This window comes from Curcuma longa, unplaced genomic scaffold, assembly GCF_044706935.1.
Source record: "Curcuma longa cultivar G26 ecotype Majalengka, Jawa Barat unplaced genomic scaffold, ITB_CL_G26_1.1 contig_18919, whole genome shotgun sequence".
Classification (NCBI taxonomy): domain Eukaryota; kingdom Viridiplantae; phylum Streptophyta; class Magnoliopsida; order Zingiberales; family Zingiberaceae; genus Curcuma; species Curcuma longa.
This window is the reverse complement of record NW_027430952.1, coordinates 1-21,893: the sequence shown is the minus strand read 5'-3', so window position 1 is coordinate 21,893 and position 21,893 is coordinate 1. Positions and strand designations below refer to the sequence as shown.

Genomic DNA, 21,893 nt, shown 5'->3' with positions numbered 1-21,893 from the left:
TAATGTGTTCAATAACTATTATTTTATCTTTAACACATTTTTTTTATGACTAGATACTTAATATCAATATGTTTAGTTTGACTTTCACTTTTATTCCATAAAGACAACAATTGAATTGTCATGATATATCCTCAATGGCCTAGAAATAGAATCCACAATTTTAAACCCCAAAATGAAACTCTTCATCCAAACACCATACGAGGTCACTTCAAAATAAGATATGAACTCGACCTTTATAGTGAAAGTGGCAATCAACGTTTGCTTTGCGCTTCCCCAAAATACAGCTCCACCGGCTAGCATAAAAATATATCATAAAGTTGGTTTTCGTGAATCAATACAACTAGTGTAGTTTGAATCAGAGTAGTCAACCACTTGCAGATTCTTAGCTCGTCTAAATACAAGCATATAGTCTTTAGTTTTTGAAGGTATCTCATCACCTTCTTTGAATTTTTTCAATGGTCTATACCCAGATTACTTTGATATCTTTCTAACATGCCAACAGCAAATGCAATATCAGGTCTAATGCGGACATGAGCATACATCAAGCTTTCAACAGCAGAGGCATAAGGAATATTTTTCATTTGTTCCCTTTCAAAGTCATTTTTGGGACATTGATCCATATTGAATGTGTTACCCTTCACAATGGAAGCTATATTTGGTAAAAATATTCAAAATCTCTCTAAAACTTGTTGATATAGGTTTTTTGAGACAAACCTAAGATTCTTTGAAATCTGTCTCTATGTATCTTAATGTCATGATATAAGATGCATTATACATATCCATAATAATAAAAAAGGAATCATATTGAAGTTCTTAAAAAGGAATTATTTACCTTATATAATAAACACTTATCATTGGTTGCAAGTAAAATATCATCTACATAAAGAATAAGAAAATAAATCTTACTCCCATTGACCTTTTGGTATATATATTGATCTATGACATTCTTCAAGAAACCAAATAAAGAGATGACATCATGAAATTTCAAATACCATTGACAGGAAAGCTCATTTCAATCCATATATGGATTCTTGAGCTTGTATACCAAGTGCTTACTGTTACTAGAGGAAAATCCTTTTGGTTATTTTATATAAACCTCTTCCTTTAGATCTCCATTAAGAAACATTATTTTCACATCCATTTTTTGCAACTCTAAGTTAAAATGTACAATCAATGTCATAATAATATAAAAGGAATCCTTCTTGATTACTGGAGAAAACATCTCTTTGTAGTTGATTTCTTCCCTTTGAGTGAATCCTTTAGTCACGAATCTTGTATTATATCTCTCAATGTTGCCCAATGAATTTTTCTTTGTTTTAAAGACCCATTTACATCCTATGATTTTTGCACCATCAGGCAACTCAACAAGATCCTTCAGACTCCATTCGATGCTATAGAATTCAATTGTTCTTTTATAGCATCATACCAAATTTTTTATTCACTAAATTCATGGCTTGTGAAAATGTTTTAGGATCATTTTCAACTACAACATTAAAATTCAATTCTTGTAGATACACAACATAGTTATTAGGTATTGCTAATTTCCTTATTTTAATAAATCTTCTTAAATTATCCTCTTGAGGAACTTGTTGTTCAATCGGTTGAATAATTTCTTATTGTTCCTCATTATCAGTTTGATTGACTAGATTTTTATCAACATTTTATGAAATTTACTCAATTGGTTGTCTAATACTTATTTGTGCTTGAGGGGTGTGAATGACAGCCTAACCATAACTTGAATAAGGTAGCTGATCATTAGTGTGATTTTTCTCAAAAGCTATGTCTTGAGAATGATCACTCACATTAGTCAAGTCATTTTCAAGAAATTTTGCATTTCTTGATTCCATAATTCTAGTGTTGTGAGATGGACAATAAAATATATATCCTTTGGACTTTTCAACGTATCCAATGAAATACCCACTTACAGTCTTTGAGTCTAGTTTCTTTTCTTGTGAGTTATAAACTTTTATTTAGATGAACATTCCCAAATGTGTATATGTTACAAACTCAATTTTCAACCTTTCGACAACTCAAATGACGTCCTTGAAACAGTCTTGGTTGGAACTCGATTTAATATATACATTGCCGTTTTAAGAGCTTCAGTCACAAGGATTTAAGAAGTTTAGAGTTGCTACGCATACTCCTAACCATGTCCATTAAAGTTCGATTTCTTCTCTCAGTCATACCATTCTAGTCCGGTGAACCAGGCATGGTATATTGGGCATTAATACCATTTTCTTGAAGAAACTTCGCAAATGGACCAAGTGCTTATCAACTCTTAGTGTATCTACTATAGTATTCTACACATGTATCCGTTCTCAAGATCTTAATTTATTTTTCACATTAATTTTCTACCTTAGTCTTAAATATATTAAAGACACGTAATGCTTCACTCTTATTATAAAGTAGGTAGTCTTTCAAATCATGTATATCCATGTCTAGGCAACATATATCTGAATGTATGGTCTCTAATATATCAGTACTCCTCTTGGCACCCCTTTTGGATTTGTTGACCTACTTTCTCTTTATGCAGTCCAGACAAGTCTCAAAATTAGCAAAATTTAAAGTAACAAGTACTTGATCATTTACTAGTTTTTTAATCCTCTCTTTAGAGATATGTCCCAATCTTCGGTGTCAAAAAGTAAAGGAATCCTCATTTATAACACATCTTTTAATACCCGCTCGAACATGCATAGTGGTATTGCTATTATTTTATAAAGATATAAAATAAATGCCATCAATCATTATACCATTTTCACAATTAAAATGCATATTCCAATTATCTCCACATGTGAGCACATCTTGTTTCCAAAATAGATGCTTCACTCATTTCCTATTGGCTTCCTTAGGCTTTGCATATCTAGTAAGGTATTTGTGACATTGATTGTAAAACTAGAATCAATTCACCAAATATTATAAATCATACTAATCATATTAGATTTATAACAGACAAATGAGATAGGAATATCTTTCTTTTCAAACCAATTCTTAAATTTACTGTAATCATTCTTCATATGCCCTTCTTTTTATAGAAGAAACACTTGAATTCCTTCGTTGGGGTGGCATCTTCCCTTTCCCTTTCCTCTTGATTGTGGCTTGATTTTGTGGCTTCTCTTGTGTAGTCATAAGAACATTATCACTTATTTCGATCAACAAGTTTCCTTCCTCTTGTACACACATGATCATTAATTCATTGATTGACTACTTATTCTTATGTGTAATGTAGAAAATTTTGAAAGGACCATATTGATGAGAAAGAGTACATAAGATGTAGTATACAAGGAAAGTTTCAGATATTTACACCATGAGTGTCTTCAATCAAGTTGTTATATCCCTCATCTTCATGATGTTCTCTTGTACACCTTTCATGTTGGTGAGCCTTAATGATGAGAATTCCATTATGAAGGTGCTAGTAAGGGTCTTGTTTGAAGTTACAAATTGTTCATCAATTATCTTAAATAGGTCCTTAACTTTTTCATGTTCCTCAATTAAACCTTGAATACCAACATAGATTTTGGTCTTTATGAACATTACCTAGAAACGATTAGATCACTATCATTTTTTATAAAAGTCAATCTTATTAAGGCGGTTGATTTCATCAATAGCAGGTGGTTCATCTTTCCTTATAATATAGTCAATGCGTCTAACCATCTCAAATGAACAAATGAAGGAGAATTTTTTCCTTCTAGACTTTATAGTTATCACCCTTAAGTTTGAAAATATCGCAATGCATATCGTAGAAATTCGAAGATTGTGTTGCATAAATTAAATACATATTTATTTAAAAAATTAAGAAAAATATCATGTTTTATCAATATAAATCATATTTAGAAAAAAAAATCTAATGACATAAAACTTGCATGTGGGCTAAAGTTTTAATTAAATTAGATTTTACTATAACTTTATAATAAAACTATCATTTTGTAAAAACTCCCATGGGTAAATTTAATATATATATATATATATATATATATATATATATATATATATATATACATATATATATAATTTGATATTTTATTCTAATTAATCATATAAATATAACAAAGATCTATGTGAGGCAAAGGCGGATGTATTAAGGGGCTGGGGTGGCCCCCCCAGCCCAAGTTGGTTTAAGATAATTTTTATCTGCAGAACTTGCAAGGATGTTCTTAATTATTTTTGATATTGTTTGAAGGACATTTCATGCTACTCTTTCATTTGAAATATTGTTGGATTAAAATAGAGTTTAGCAAAACTTATTACAATATTATTTTTTATTTTAATTTTTTTTCCCTTCCCTTCAAAAACAGGACTTTGGGTCCACCGTCGTCCAACCAAAAGACGAGTTGCTTCGAGGGTCGTTGTGTTCCTGCACCTCCTGATAAAGCAGTTGTTATGTGTTCTGCTCAGCATATAGACCTAGAAATCAACCCGATAAGCCGATAAGGAAACCTACCCGATAAGCCGATAAGGAAACCTGATAAAGGTTACTGGTTAATAGGTTTTAGGGTTAATGGATTGTTGATCTATTGGATCCTAAACCAACCCGATAAGCCGATAAGGAAACCTGATAAAGGTTACTGGTTAATAGGTTTTAGGGTTAATGGATTGTTGATCTATTGGATCCTAAACCAACCCGATAAGCCGATAAGGAAACCTAGAAATCGCGAGTCTGCCTTCGTTGGGTCCCGATCGCGCCTCCGTCTTCTTCGTGTCTTCGTCGGGCGCGGCGGCAACAACTTCAGCTTGGATTGCCGGCGATCTGCAAGGTGGCTGAGGACGCCGGTGAGTGAAGGGTGGATTGGGCAGTGCCGGTAACAAGGTCAATCGGCGGCGGCGGTGGGCGTGAAGGGCAGACTGGAAGAGTCGAAGAGAAGAAGTAAATCGGGTGAGTTTCAGCCGAATAGCTTGATTAAGTGATTAAGTTTGTACTTAGGTTCTTGATATGTATCTTTGGACAATTCTTTTGTTCAAATGAATATATCGTTTTCATTATATGACCCCCCCCCCCCCCCCCAAATATGAAATCCTGGATCCGCCCCTGATGTGAGGTAAAATTTATTATATTTATATAATTAATTATAATTTATGTTCATTATGTGATCCTAATCCACTTAATGTATAATTTTATATAGTAATTATTTAGTGACACAGTCAATACTTTCCAAGAGTGCTCCTAAGAAATATTGGTAGGGCTTGACCTCTTTAAAAACAAACCTCCTTAGTCAGAGCAACGTTACCAGACAGACTAGTACTTCAGGCATTAGCCTAATGTGGGAGCATCAATAAGGCCAGTTTATGAATAACTCCCTTAGATCATGTCTTTTAATGTCATCTTATAATTCATATTAAACTTAATTATTCAAATAATGAATCTTCATAAGTTAAAATTTTTAACTTAATTTGCAAGTATAATTTATGAACATATCATCAAATCATGTGTATATCAAGAAAAATTCACAATAATTGATATATCATATGTAAATCTATTCTAAGAAAATAAATATTTATAATTTTAGAAGGATAATATTTCTAAATACCAAATTTAGAAATTTTAAATTTTTTCCAAACAACCTTGTAAATTGAAAAATGTCAAGGCTCATAATGGATTATACAAATCCAGGGCCCATAATACAATTTTGAAACTAACAGCTCATGCGATCATGAAATTACATTAACATATTTTTCAAAAAAATTACTTGTTTGAAAATTATATCAACGTGAAAGTAAAAATGACTCTGATATAAACTACTAGAAATTTATACCATACTTTGTATTAAATAAATATGATAATTGAATAGAAAAAATAATTGATTGTTGTCTTCAACCATTGATATTTGAAGAACGCCTTGAACACTATTTGATGTTGCTTAATGCTTGAGAGTCTTCCTAACACTCCAAACTTCTTCTTTAGATTGTGTTATTATTTTTGAAAGTGTGTGTGTTTACGAACCCTAAATGCCACTATTTATAGAGGATTCATTATCATCATTGAATCAATCCAAGATGGTGGTAAATCAAGATAATCATACACTTAATAAAAGATATAACATAATTTTGATTAATTATGCACATTTAAATTTTATAATATATAACCACTTAATTAAGATAAAAGATTATACATAATTAAAATCTTAACAAATATATATATCACAGAATAAGATAAAATTTATAACTAAAATAATTTTTTTTCAATAGATAATTAAAGTTTGAATAAGATAAGATTTGTAATTAAAATAAAATCTTTTCAATAGTCTAAATCTTAAATCTTAAAATTTTAAATTATAAATTTTAAACTTTGAACATTGAAATAGTTAATTTTTTATATAGTAGCCGTGATTGAATAATTTCTACACATTATGACTAAACTTTAAATTTTAAAATATTATTATATCAAAATATTTTTTATTAACTTAGTTAAAATTATTTAAATTTTATTAAAATTATTTTAAATCAATAAAAATTATTTTACAAGTAATTTTTACACCGCTGCTGCTGGCGCACGAAGAAACAGGGGCGCTGCTGCCTCTTCTGCCGCCTCTTCTGCCGCCGCTGCTGGCGCACGAAGAAAGCCGCTGCTGGCACACGAAGAAACAGGGGCAGTCCTCTTCTGCCGCCGCTGCTGGCGCACGAAGAAACAGGGGCAGTCCTCTTCTGCCGCCGCTGCTGGCGCACGAAGAAACAGGGGCAGTCCTCTTCTGCCGCCGCTGCTGGCGCATGAAGAAGAGAAGGCTTCGACGAATTTCCATGGCCCCGCTTGCCGATTCGCCGCTACAGGGACGCTGCTGTCGCAACATCACTGTCGAGTGACATCGCCGCCCTGCACCCGCGATCGTTGTTGCCGCGTCGCGACGAATATCACAGCCACTGCTTCTGCCGCCGCGTGATACGCCGTCCTGTTCCCGTGCCAGTGCCGCGCGCTTCCGCCGCCTCGGTGTAGAAACTGGCGAGAGAAGGATAAAATTGGGAGATGCTTTTAATATTTTTCTTCCCCTTCCTTACACCCCGATTTGGGGTGTAAGAAATTGTGCCGATTCATGGGCATGGAAGGGGACAACTTCCCCTTCTTTCCCCTTCCCTCCTTACCTCACTCCATCCCAAACAGAGGTAAAATTTTTTTTTCCCCCTTCCTTACCTTTCCCTCCCTTTCCCTCACCTCCTCCCAAACAGACGCTAAAAGGAAGCCGAGGCCCCCACGGGCGGGGTCAGCTGGTCAGGGCCTAGATGCTTGCAGTTGAAGGTATGCGGTTCGAGGGCTCATGACGCACATGAGATAACATCAAAATGTGTCATGTTTCCAATTCCCTCGAGCCACTATGCCTTGGCCAGTCCCGCATTCACCGTGATTTACTCCCCCTCATACTTGTGGGGCCGGGGTGGGGGGCCGCTAGGTTGGCGGTTCCAACCTTTGCAGCTAAAAGGAAGCCGAGACCCTCAAATCCCCTCCCGCGCGTGGGAGCCACACCAGGATGCAACAACACCCAATTCCACTCCTGTCTCGTTCCTCCGCTCGTTTAGCGGATCCCATCGGCCGTTCTCCGATGTTTACCTCGCGCCGTTCACGCCCACCTCCCTGCTCCCGCCTCCTTCCTCCCGATTCCCTGTCCCTTCCCCTTTAGTCCGCCGACCATGATCATGCCGTGAGGCCTCGCCTGGACGCATGAGAACGGGAACTAGGGCTTTCCGAAGATGACATTTCTAATCATCTAGGGTTTCCCTCCCGCCACCATGGTGCACATCTCCGAGATCACCGACGGCGCCGCCGCCGCATCCCCCAAGGCAGATCAGCAAGTTGTCACAGAGACACTCTCGGCTGCTGCAGATACCTCCGTCGAACAAGACAGCTCCACCCACGGATTGGAGCAGCCGGCTCCACTGGTCCAGGAACCTGCCTCCCTGTTTGAGGAGAACGAACCCCCGCCACTTCCACTGCTGATTCCTCCTCAGGAGACTCCCTTGGAGCCAGATGAGCCTGTTCATCCTCCGCCACTGGAGCCAGAACCGGAGCTGGCACCGGCGTCAGTGTGTCCATCTGCCTCTGTGCCGCTGGATGGCTCTCAGATCGTGGCTCCAGCCCCTGCCACTGCTTCTGCCGCCGTCAAAGTTCCCTATAATGAGTACGCTCTCCGCGTTGCCTACATCATGCGCAGCTACCTCCACATGCGGTCCAGTGGGGCCACCGCCAACGTCACTTCTGTCGCATCCAATGGGGAGTCCTGCTGCAGGGCGATGATGGAAGTGATTCGGAAGGAGAATGGGCGATGGGGAGTGTCGAAAGTTGAGACTGAGCACACTCACCAGCTCGACCCGCCACAGGACCTCGTGGGCACACTAGCTACTGGTGGTCTGGTTCCCGTTTTAGGCATGGAGTATGACTCCATTTCAGCTGCTAAGCAGTACTACAGTGCTTACAGTGAGAAGATGGGTTTCCAGTCCAAGACAGGCTCAGGGAAGAGGTCGAGGGGCACGAGGCTCTTGCTCATGCAGAGGTTCTTATGCTCCAAAGGGCACTTCCCCACCTACGACAATGTTGCTGAGAATACTATGAGGAAGAGGAAGCACATTTTGAATAAAAAGGTAGTTGAAAAGGAAGCAAAAGAAGTCAAGACAGATTGTGATATGCTCGAGGTGATTCGGGTAGAAAGCTTAATGGAGAAAGATAGCATGGCACTTGAGGATCATAGAGGGGAAATAGATGCAGAGAAGGCTCCATCTGGTTCTGGAAATGATAAAGGGAAAAGGAAGAACTGTGGGAAGGTACCACTGGTATCCAATTCAGGACAGTCCCGGCTGTTGAGAGAGCTTGGCATAAAAGTATCACGCTACACAAATGAGGAAAGAAGGAATATAATACTTAAATACATCCAGAAAAGGAGTGGTAGACAAGCAGTCGACAGATCCATTAAGGTTTCATTCATGAATTTCTCAAATGAGATTTGAGTGAGGAGCTTGTTTTCGATTAAGATGATCAAGTTGAAATGGAAAAATGTAGTTTCTGCTTGGGTATATTTATTTAATTTAGTTTATGTTATGTTTTTTCTTAATTTTATTTAAATTCTTGCTAGATTCCCTCTCGGCAAGCTTTGGCAGAAAGGAGGCAATGTGGTGTTGGAGAGAAGTTTCTTAGTAGAGAAGAGACACAGGTAAATATAAAACCCTTGGATTTGAAACATCTTTGATCCATGTGAAAGTTTAGTGATTTTCATACCTTTTCATGTCTTCTTTACTTGCATGAATAACATCATGCCTCTTAGTTTCACAGATAGATTCTTTGATCTTTCATGTCAACTCTCATGTTTGCTGAATCTTTTTTTTTTAACATTTTTTTGTGTGTTGTGGTGTAAGGTTTAGCCTTTGTTTGGATTTAAGAAAGTTTAAATGGAAGATTATAAGATGTGTATGCAAGTGACATGTAGTTGAATCACCATATGTTGCATACAAAGAGAAATTATTTAACTTTGTTCTTAAAAATGTTAAAATTTCAAGAAAAAAATCCATAATGCTAATTTTTATTGTGGAATGGAATTGATAAGGAGTAGAATAGTGATTTCTAGTAAATCGAACAATAATATGGATTCCTTAGCTTAGTTCATAGAATGGAGAGATGGATTGATTTCTTGTTCTGTACAAATCCTATGGAATATATAAGGAGTAGTTTCCACAATGGTAAATAACCCTTCAAGTAAGATACAATGGTTGCCCTATTTTATTGATTCCACTTTACTAATTCTACCCATCCCCCCATTTGCCGCATCTAGTTGGCCCATTCCAAATCTTGGTTTATCTTATTCCACTTGGTTTGCTAATTTTGCTAGGATTGCTTATTAATCCATGTGGCCTTTTTGGTTGGTTTGCTAGGTTTGTTAGAATTTTAGTTACACTAAGTGCTAATAAATGACTCTTGACTGTGAAATTCTCATTAACATATGCTTATTAGTATTAACCTATTACTTTAAAACTTATGTCTAAATAATAGATATTATTAGTGATGATGATTATATGATTAATACAATGAAAGGAGTTGGGGGTACTTGTATGTAATTGTTAAAATATTTTCATTTATAATCTTAATAATTAATAACTTAAAACCCTACGGTATTAATTGTTAGTAGTAGCCCTAGAGCCAATTATGTAATGATTAATTAGAGACTTTTGTATCATATTCTATTATTAATAAAGGCAAGGTTTTTTTGGTTATTATACTTACTTTGTATTTGTGTCAAATAACTAAGTATAATAATGCCCTTGGATAGCTAGTTCTAATCTACATCATATCGATTGTTTGAATTAATAGTGAGATGATGTAGAGAACACTACTCTTAATCATTCCTAGTCAAGCATTAATATTCAAGGACGATGTTAATGCGTTGTGACTAGCATGTAGGTCAATTGGATGATTTGATCTCACAAGTCATGGATATGAGATATCGAGTTGACACATGAGTATACATTAGAGAATGTATACTGAATTAACCCGCTATGAGAAAGTTTCATGGATCGTTATATGAGTGTCATAAACTTTCTCACGTGACTATTGGTATGAATAGTCCTTAGACCTGAAGTCACTACGGTTCTCTACATAAGGAGTTATGTACTTTGGTATCGTCAAACGTCACCCGTAATAGGGTGGACTATAAAAGCTATCACTGGGTATGTAACAAATTATGCGGAGGGATGTGAGTGATGTAGATGAGATCTGTCCCTCTCATATAATGGGAGTGATATCTTGCGACCTCTTGATAGAGTAGGGTCACGAAATGCATGATCATGCTCAAATGAGTCAATATAAGATATTGAACTCATTTGCTTGAGTCTACTTGGGAGTCAAAAAACACAAAGATTGATAAGAGAATGACACAATCTATGACTCATTGATCAATCTAAATATTGAGGATAGAAGGACATAGTCATACATTATTATAGTCACGAAGGTTATGTCAGATCTCGACATTATTGTCACTTGAGTAGCAATGATGCATTGTTAGATGTTACTCATTACTTATGTTTCTAAAATGGATTTTAGAGACATTGCCAACGTTATGAGAACCTATTGGGTCACACACAAATAACACTCTATTTGGAGATGATTCATTTTAGTTTGACTAAAGGAACAATTAAACTCATTAGATGACCTAGATTTGAGTTAGACTCAAGTTGGTTGAATTTGAGTTAGAGTCAAATTAAATCAAGTTGATGAATGAATTTTAATTCATCATACATGATTAATGTGGATTAATTATACATTAAAGAAGAGGAAGTTATCATGCATGATTAATAGAATTAATCATGCATTGATGAAAAAATACCAAAAGCCTAAAAACCATTGGTATTCATGGTATGAATATAAAAGAGTTTTTCTTCTAAAAACTCAAGTATGGTTCATCTTCTTCCCTTTCTTCTTCTTGGCCGAGCACATCACAAGAGAGGTTGCTAGCACAACCAAATTTTTTTCCAAAAAGTGAGTGTTAGTGTGGATACGCATAGAGGCACGAACAATTGAATGTGCTAGAGATCCGATAACCTTTGGACGAGCGAGATAAGCGAAGGGCATGCAACAAAAGTATACCCTATTAGATAGGATTTCATATATTTAAACTTGTATGAATTTTTCGCATGGATCACAAAAGGGATCCTATTTTCCACTACGAATTTTTTGTTTATCACATAGGATTCCCAACATTAATATCCTATTTAATGCCATAAAGACTATTTATACGTTAGCAACATTTATTGGTATCATACTAAAGTATATCCTATTCAAGTGAGAAAATGTTGTCCTTATTTATTCTCACACTACATCTTGCATATCATAGAATGTTGTGCACTATAACTCATTGCAAGACAAATTGTTACCTTAGCAATTAACTATAAGAGCACGTTTAGTTCAGGGTTATCGTTGATAACCTTGGTTATCGTTGTCCAAGTTTTATCAACGATAACCTTGTTTGGTTTAGATTATGATCGATTCCCAAGTAATACAACATCACCACTATATCAACAAAATATCAGCAAATGGATTATAAATCCAGAATGTGATTACCTTGGCTATTTAAGATTTTCTACAATTTCGGAGGTTAATAAATTTTTTTTCATGATTACCCTCCGATTTTAAAACTGAATTAATCGAAATGTACAATGAAACTAAGTTAATTAATTCAATAAATTTTAATTTAAATACTAATAAATTTAAAAAAGATAATTTAAAGAATTATTTTATTAATATATATAAATTTATTTTAAATTTTAAAAAATTATAAATAAATTATATTTATTTATTTTTATATATTATCAATTTATTATCATCATTAATATTATTAATATTAATATTATTAATTTAATTTAATTTATTTTAAAAATAAATTGAATTAAGGATAATATAGTAAATATTAAATTGGTTGTGCTTTATTCCCTCTAAATAAATAAGTTGAATTAAATAATATTAGACTATGTTTTATACCTCATAACTTTAGTTATGTGATTATCTGGTAATCACATAACCAAGGTTATGCATGATGATTTGAATCAAACGCACCCTAAGGATCGTCACCTACAAAGAGTGTAGCTTAAAACTATAATTCATGTCTGGAAGGAGTTTGCATAGAAGAGCTTCGTGCAGAGATGGTTGCCTAGGAACTCTTAAAATGACTTATTCTCTTAAACATTTGGTATTAGATAACATATTCTCTAAAATATCTTAATCTCCTAAATTTTATTCCTAACATAATGTTTAAATTTTATAAGATTTAAAATCTTTAATAACTTTTAAAATTTAAAAGTCCATAATTATTACTATATTATTCTCTTTTACTAAGTATTTGATTCCTGGTGAGTTATTGATAACTTCTCATTGATTGCCTTATCCAGTATTATATCATCAATTGCCTTTTCCAATATATAAGAATTGCAATGCAATCTTAATTATTAGCTTCAAGAAACAATGCTTCTTTTTATCTTTTTCTTTGGCCATTCCTTCTTCTAATGAATAAGGTAATCATCTTCGTTATCCTCTTAATCTTTGAGAATTGAGTATCGACTTTTTTAACTCTATTCTTTTTCAATTGCCCCTTCCAATGAATAAAGGAAACAAGTTAGATAAATAATCATTAGAATCATGATTTTATGATTATAATAAAGTGGACAAGAAGGTTTGTCGAGGAGCTTTTATGATACTATTTGAGTTTACAATTCTAAGAGAATAACTCAATAATAATGTAATTTCATTTCTATCGTCGATATGTATCTCTCATGTAAGCTTTTGCTATTATTATCTTAAGAATTATAATGTTACCTCTCTTCCTAACTACTCTTACTATTTCATTTCTTAACAAACTATTTACAACAATATCTACTTCATTTTTCATTTTATTCTTTCTTGTGTTTCATAACTTAAAATTGGAGTTCTAATCATCTTTGCCTTCTCTCCTATTTGTTCTTTGTGAGCACAAAATATTAATTCTTCTCCTAACCATCTTATTTACTACCTCCATTATTTTTACTAGTAAGCGTTTCTACATTCTATATTCCAAATCTAAAACAATTAATATTCTTATAATTTTTTTCTTATCTAACTTAAATGTGAGAACTCTTATATATTTAACACTACACTCAAGTTCTTATAGAGATATAACAGTCTTTGCCAAGACGTTATAGTCGAATCCTATAACGCGTTCATTCCAAGGAACAATATACCATTAGCACAATAGTTTGATGAATTTATACATAATATTTTCTTTTGTTTGATGTTGACTGACAACTTAACACAACTTTATCTAGCTTGAGATCGACCATGGTAGAAATTTGCCATAGCGGAGTTATGTGATATTGTTACATAATTTTTTTTAAAAATCCAACTATAGGACTAACACCCACTTTGAAGGAGGCTCCTAAATGCTTGCTTGGTCATTGGTTCGACCCAATACTCGTATTGTTTATCACCATCTACACCAGCATTACAATTTATCCTTTAACATCAAACATAACTTCTAAGATTGACCCTATGAAGAAAGAAGATTTGCCACATAACAAAGAAGGATTTTTGCCTCTAGAAGATATACCAAATTTCCCCTTTAAATCTAACATAAAGTTCGAAATGCACAAAACTTAGTGCAAAGACAACGTCTAGACTAGCCTTCCTATGAAAGATGATTGGTAGTAGCCATACGGACCACTTTGGTCTCCAATTAGCTAAGGAAAAGGCAAAGGTAGTCGCTCATTACCTAGATCTTAGAGAAAACTTCTGTATAGCCATTGTCTAACATCTTGGCTGTTCAACATCATCAACTTTCTTGATGCACCTACCCTAGGAGAAAAGGAAGGTTAATCTAGGGGAGGAGAGGCATTGGGAGGAATAAAACCCTAGAAGACGAAGGGGTTTTAACTAGGATGAAGAAGATGGTAAGCTTGATTTCATATCAATCATCATCCAAGAGACTAATTTTTCATAGATTTACATTAAATTACAACTTAACGAATAGAGACCATTATTCACCAAATAAAACAAAAATAAATTTAAAAAAATCTAGGGATAACACACTATTAAATTTTAACTTTGGGTTAGAGTGGACTGGTTTTAGGGTTAGGGTTGTGTTCCTCTGTAATCCCCTATGAATGGGAGGCTATAGGTTTGATTCAACGCCCTCCATTCTGCCACCCTTCGCTTGTTTAATTCACGTCTTCTCATCTCTATGCCCTAGCCATTTCCGAGTCTTTCTTTTGTGGGAGTTATCCACCACAAACATCCATGAATTGACGCGCCTAGTATTATTTGTCTCAACCACCTAGAAACATCCCGGAGCAGTTGTCCCTCCTGAAATCCTTAATCTCCTGCGCAATTTAGCCGTTGCCCAATCCTTCTTGCTACGTACTCATGACACCTCTCTACCTCTCCAACAGTGTGAGATTATTATCATCCTTTTATCTCTCTTCTTGAAGGGAAGCCTTGGCTATAGTTGTTGTTATGTGATCTTGAGGTCATGGGTTCGAATTGCGGAAACAACCTTTTGCAAAAAATACCAAGTAAAACTGCGTACAATTGACCTAATGTGGTTCAATTTTTCCGCAGAACTCCGTACTGGTGGGAGCTTTATGCACCAGACTCTCTTTTTTTCATCCCGTTGCTTCAATGCCAAGACTATTAAGACTTTGCTATTAGGCAACATAACCTATCATGGTCTAGTTGTCTTTGTAAGATTATGTGATTCTTAGCTGCCTCCAATCTTCAACATCCTCAACTCTCCATCAATGATGACAATCTTTAGAAGAGACAGAGAAACCTAGTGTCTTTTTTGCATCTAAGTTATCAGATCACTTTAACCTTGATTGGGCAAAACCCAGCGGTGACTAGATCCAAAGGAGCAGTAGCAGAGTTCTAAAGAGGTAGTAGAGAATAACTAAAAGGGGAAGGATAAAGAATGTGAGTAGATTTCTTCGAAAGAAAAATGAGATGGATAAGCTATTACAGCACAGTTTCTTCAAAGGAAACAAACACAATATAGTAAAGTAGTAATTTTTCCCTTGGATTACTCTCTTGCTTCTCCCTTCCTGTAAAGCTAAACCCTTCTTCTGGCTGTGCTCGAACATCTATGTTACATATTCCTCGCAAAATAGATAATTGCCTAGGCCAATTTGATGAACTTTCAAAAAAGTTGTTACTTTTTTCTTTACTACCCACTTGATCTCAACCACAATTATTTTTTCCCCTACTTCCCACTTGATCACAACCACCTTCCCTTTTTTATTCTTGCCCTTATAGTAAATATCCTCTCCTTCCCTCTTTGTTCTACTCTTTTTCAGCAACATTTTACTTCCTCTGAGCCTCTTGATCTGCTTTGCCTCTTTGATTCCTCATTGGCAACACCTTTCTCAATTCCGCAAGATTATGGAAGATAAGGATCGTAAAGGCAGAAAATTTCAAATAGATTTAGGAATCTAATCAAGTATCGTTAAAAGATTTACATATGGATTTCAACATGAGAACTTTAGAATCTATCTATAGTGATAAATCCTTCGCTTGAATTGTACTCATGAAGCCTCATGATTGCTGAGAAGAAAACCCTCTCTTATAGCACCATTCTTCTATACGCTATCATTCACCTCTTAGTTACTCTCATAATGCCAACAACAATTTATCCTTTACGCTTTCATTGTTATATAACTAATTCATTCTTATCACTCCAATAACAATTATTAAATTTTATCTCACTAGATGGGATTGGCTATATGGATCCTTTTACGCCATTGGGTTCTATCTCCTACTATATCATTATTTATATTTAAATAAATTTTATCTTGTTTTATTGTTACTAACTAAGTCTTTTTTGTTTTTGTTTTTCTCATTTGATGTGCACATTTGTCATAGTTTCACATCGTCTAACTAGAGCATATATTGGTTGTTTAAGTACATGTTCGTACCGTCTTAAATGTGTCTTCCAGAGTTTTCCTGCAATAGGTCTAACTTTAATTTTCTCTAATATTTTCATTTTTTATCCTATTCATTCTTGTATGTCTGCACATCCACTTTAAGAACAATCATCAAATTTTATTTCACTAGATGAGATCGGCTATATGGATCCTTTTATGTCATTGGTGTTACCAAAATAACTTAAGAAATCTTATTCCAATTGCAACATATAAGGCCCTATTTATAGTTAGAGTATATCTTGTTACCAATTCTAGAAAATATCTATAAAAAATAACAGATATTTAACAGATATCTGTTAAATAACAGATATTTAACAATATTTATAAAAAAATTAACAGATAATTAACAGATATTTATAACCAACACTCCCCCTCAAGTTGGAGCATAAATGTTAATCATGCCCAACTTGTTACAAAGATAATCAACTCGAATCCCATTTAAAGCTTTTGTGAAGATGTCCCCCAATTGTTCTCCAGTTTTTACATATCCTGTAGTGATCAAACCTTGTTGAATTTTCTCACGAACAAAATGACAATCAATTTCAATGTGCTTAGTCCTCTCATGGAACACGGGATTCGATGCAATATGAATAGCAGCTTGATTATCACACCATAGTTTTGCTGGTATTGAAATTTTAAGTCCTACTTCAGTCAACAATTGATATATCCACATTACTTCACACACAGATTGTGCCATAGCCCTGTATTCTGATTCTGCACTGGATCGCGACACAACCTTTTGCTTTTTACTTTTCCATGATACTAAATTTCCTCCAACAAAGATACAATAACCTGAAGTAGACCTCCTATCCATTTTCGAACCTGCCCAATCTGCATCTGAGAAACATTCAATATGAGTGTGCCCATGATTTTTATATACAATACCTCGTCCAGGTGCACCCTTCAAGTAACGCAAAATTTGCTCTAATGCTGCCCAATGATGAACCGTTGGAGATGACATATACTGACTAACAACACTAACCGAATATGCAATATCTGGACGAGTCAAGGTAAGATAATTCAACTTTCCAACTAATCTTCGATATCTCTCTGGATGTTCAAATAATTCTCCATCTGCAGTAAGATCCCCGTTCTGAGTCATTGGAGTACTACAAGGTTTTGCCCCTAACTTTCCCGTTTCAGTTAATAAATCAAGAACATATTTCCTCTGAGATAGAAATATACCATTTTTACTCCTCATTACTTCAACACCTAAGAAATACTTTAACACCCCTAAATCTTTTGTATGAAATTGAGTGAGAATGAAAGATTTGAGAGATGAAATTCCCGTAGTATCACTACCAGTAATCACAATATCATCCACATACACAACTAACAGAATAATACCAGCTCCTGACTGCTTGTAGAACACAGAATGATCAGACTCGCTTTTCTTCATACCAAACTTTTCAATAACCTGACTAAATTTTCCAAACCAAGCACGAGGACTTTGTTTCAAACCATACAAAGTCTTTCGAAGACGACAGACTCGCCCTATCTCCCCCTGAGCAACGAAACCAGGAGGTTGCTCCATATACACCTCCTCTTGAAGATTACCATGAAGAAAAGCATTCTTGATATCAAGTTGATGTAAAGGCCAATGATGAGTAGCAGCAAGAGAAATAAATAACCGAACAGATGTCAATTTTGCAACAGGAGAAAAAGTATCAGAATAATCCACACCATATGTTTGAGCATAACCCTTAGCAACAAGACGAGCTTTTAGTCTGGCAACTGATCCATCTGGATTGACTTTAACATTAAATATCCATTTGCATCCAATAGCTTGTTTTCCTGGAGGTAAATCAACCAAGTCCCATGTATCATTCTCATCCAAGGCTTTCATTTCCTCTATCATTGCATCTCTCCAACCATGATGAGATAAGGCCTCACGGATAGTTTTAGGAATAGAAATAGAGTCAAGTGAAGCAATAAAAGAACAGGAGGAGGATGACAAGCCATTATTAGACACAAACGAAGAGATAGGATAAGTACACTGGCGTTTACCTTTTCGTAATGCAATAGGAAGATCATCATTCGGAATTGGATCTGATGACGAAGTAGTAGGTGCAGGACATGAATCAGGAGGTCGACGCCTAGAGTATATTTCAATAATAGGAGGCTTGACAAGAGCCGGTTCTGAGACAGGTGTAGAGGATGTAACAGAATATACCAATAAATCATCATCTTCCTTTTGAGAAGTCGGGATATGTGAGGATGAAAAATAAGGTTTGTCTTCCATGAAAGTAACATCGATTGAAACAAGATATTTATTAATACTAGGACAATAACACCTATAACCCTTTTGAAGACGAGGATAACCAAGGAAAATACATTTCAAAGATTTGGGGTCTAATTTAGTAACTTGTGGACGAACATCCCGAACAAAACAAGTGCTACCAAATATCCTAGGATTAATAGGAAACAATGACTTGTTAGGAAACAAAATTTTGTAAGGAATCTCACCATGAAGAACAGAGGATGGCATACGGTTAATAAGAAAACATGCAGTAGAAACCGCGTCTGCCCAAAAAGACTTAGGAACATTCATTTGAAATAAAAGAGCTCGTGCTGTTTCAAGAAGATGTCTATTCTTCCGTTCAGCCACACCATTCTGGGATGGAGTATCAACACAAGAGGTTTCATGAAGTATACCATTCTGACTCATATAAGATTGAAATATACTGGATGTATATTCTTTGGCATTGTCACTTCGTAAAGTACGGATGGACATATTGAACTGAGTTTTGATTTCAGCACAAAAAGCAGAAAATAGAGAAAATAACTCAGAACGATTTTTCATTAAGTATAACCAAGTTACACGAGAATAATCATCCACAAAAGTGACAAAATACCTAAAACCAGGTTTAGATATAATAGGACAAGGACCCCAAATATCAGAATGAACTAACTCAAAAGGACTAATAGCACGCTTATTTATCCTTGGACTTGAACTAAGACGGTGATGCTTTGCAAACTGACATGACTCACAATTTAATGAAGATATGCTACTATATTGTGGACAGAGTTTCTTGAGTGATAGAAGAGATGGATGTCCTAACCTACAATGAGCCTCAAAAGGAGAATTTTCACCTGAACAAACGAGAGATCTTGGGGAAGGTGAATCAAGAATATAGAGACCTCCATTTTCATGTCCTTTACCAATAATCTTCTTTGTCAAAAGATCCTGAACTAAACAATGATCGGGAAAAAATGTGATGCAACAGTTAAGATTGCGAGTTAATTGACTAACAGAGAGCAAATTAAAGGATAAATTAGGTAAATGTAGGACAGAGGATAAGGAAAGCAAAGGAGTGGGATTGACAGTGCCAGACCCACGAACGCAAGATGAAGACCCATCAGCTAAGGTAACAATCGGAGTGTTGGATTTGTGTGTGAAAGTAGAAAAGAGATTAGAATTACCTGTCATATGATCCGTGGCACCAGAATCAATGACCCATTTAGAGGATGAGGAAAGAAGACATGTATTGTGGTTACCTGAATCAGCAATAGCAATGATAGAGGAAGATGAAGACTTAAGTGATTCTTGATATTGAGAGAACTTGGCAAATTCTTCTGCAGAGACAAGCACCATATCCATCACGATAGAACGAAGTCCAAAGATATGTAACTCTCAAACACCGAACTTGGTGCTGTTGTGAGACGAAGAACATATCCATCACGACTCCTGAGATCCCCAAATTTGAAGAAAAATTCCAAAGAATAAGCCAAATTGCTGTAATATGTGGATGAACTGTCCACTGGGTAGAGCACAAATTCAGGCAGAAGAAACTAATCGGTGCTGACAGAAACCTATGTCCTGTGATTAGCTGCTCCAAATTCAGGATAACGGCCAAAATTGCGATCCAGACAATGCAGCTAAGAGCCTTTCTTTGGCGGTGGCGCTTGTACAGGGAGAGCGGTGGCGCTGAGCGGGCGACGACTGCTGGTCTTCTTCACGCGACGGGCGGTGAAGACGCGACGGAGGATTGCTGGTTTTCACGCAGCATGACGATGGCAGGGCGGCGGCAAGCAGAGGAAGAAGGCGACGGAGAAGACGTCGCAGCGATGACGGTGCCCACAGTTTGACGAGAGGGAGCCGCTTGATTTGATGCTTTCCGCCGGTGATAGGCGAGCGCAACGAGCGGCGAGAAAAGTCGGAGCGAAAGCGAACTCGGAGCGGCGCTTGAAGCCGGGAAGAAAGTCGCGAAAGAGGAAATCACGAGTTAGGGAGAAAAGTCGGCGCGAAGGCGCAAAAGAAAAACCTAATTTTCTAAGGCTCTGATACCATGTTACCAAAATAACTTAAGAAATCTTATTCCAATTGCAACATATAAGACCCTATTTATAGTTAGAGTATAGGGCCTATTCTAGAAAATATCTATAAAAAAATAACAGATATTTAACAGATAATTAACAGATATTTATAACCAACACATCTTAAATGTGTTTTTCGGAGTTTTCTTTCAATAGGTGTAACTCCAATTTTCTCTAATATTTTCATTTCTTATCCTGTCTATTCTTGTATGTCTGCACATCCACCTTAATATTCTTTCTCTGCAACTCTTATCTTTTGCCCATGTGCTCGAGTCATAGCCCAACATTCAACTTCATATAACATAGAAGGTCTAATCGTTGTTTTGTAAAATTTTTCTTTAAAAGTATTTTACGATCACAAAAAATATCTAATACTCTCCTCTATTTCAACCATCCCTTTTGTATTTTATGTAAGACATCTCTTTCAATCCCTCCATCCTTTTATAAAAGTAATCTTAAATACTTAAAACTATTAGTTACCGACAACTCGTCTCTTATCTTAATAATTGTTTCATTACGTCTAATATTGCTCATATATTATGTCTTTACTTTAGTAAGTCTAAAATATTTCACTTTACTAGTATTTCTCGTTAAGATTCGAGTTTAGCATTTACTCCTTCACGGAGTCTATAACACTACTGAATTTCTTAATTTAATTTTGGGCCAAGTTTCTCAATTTGTTGGTCCTAGATTTGTCCCCACCAACGAGATTGGCACGAACCTGAACTAAGTTCTATATAATCTCTAATCAAGTCATAACTCTATTTAGGAATGGTTGTAACTTGCTTATGCTCACATTGGGTTCAATTTTCAGTCCATATCAAATTTTAGAAGTTTCACATGCCCATCACAATGACACTTGTCAATTAAATTTAAGTCTGTCTTTAAGGCAAAAGTAAATCAAATAATTTAACAATAGAAATATTAATTCAACAATCACTTATTAACAACCCACTATATAAATAATTTCATAAAGATTTAGGACAAGACATGCTTGTTGTACACAATTAGTTTCTAATAGGAATAGTTGGTAAGTATATAATATCATGCAGCACAACTCAGGTATACCATGGTCCCAAAAATAATATATGCCTTTGCATCAATTAGAAGCCACAAGCAAATTATGTCAATTGAATATAGTAATTTGTTATTGTTCTTTTATTCCCTGCATGATG

General features: G+C 35.5%; 1 protein-coding gene across 1 annotated transcript; it reads left to right on the top strand.

Annotated features, from left to right (window-relative positions):
• The first annotated feature begins 7,522 nt into the window (after positions 1-7,522).
• Positions 7,523-20,490, top strand: LOC141816977 (uncharacterized). Its single transcript, XM_074704692.1, has 3 exons — positions 7,523-8,889; positions 9,048-9,125; positions 20,272-20,490. Exons 1-3 carry the CDS (start codon positions 7,711-7,713, stop codon positions 20,488-20,490), a joined length of 1,476 nt encoding a protein of 491 aa, XP_074560793.1. The 5' UTR covers positions 7,523-7,710.
• Positions 20,491-21,893: the final 1,403 nt, after the last annotated feature.

Excerpts from the sequence above, each read along its gene's own strand:
- LOC141816977 (XM_074704692.1), top strand. The coding sequence starts at position 7,711 with ATGGTGCACATCTCCGAGATCACCGACGGCGCCGCCGCCGCATCCCCC. Across the intron at positions 8,890-9,047 it reads CAGTCGACAGATCCATTAAG|ATTCCCTCTCGGCAAGCTTT; the intron begins GTTTCATTCATG and ends AATTCTTGCTAG. Across the intron at positions 9,126-20,271 it reads TTAGTAGAGAAGAGACACAG|ACAATGCAGCTAAGAGCCTT; the intron begins GTAAATATAAAA and ends ATTGCGATCCAG.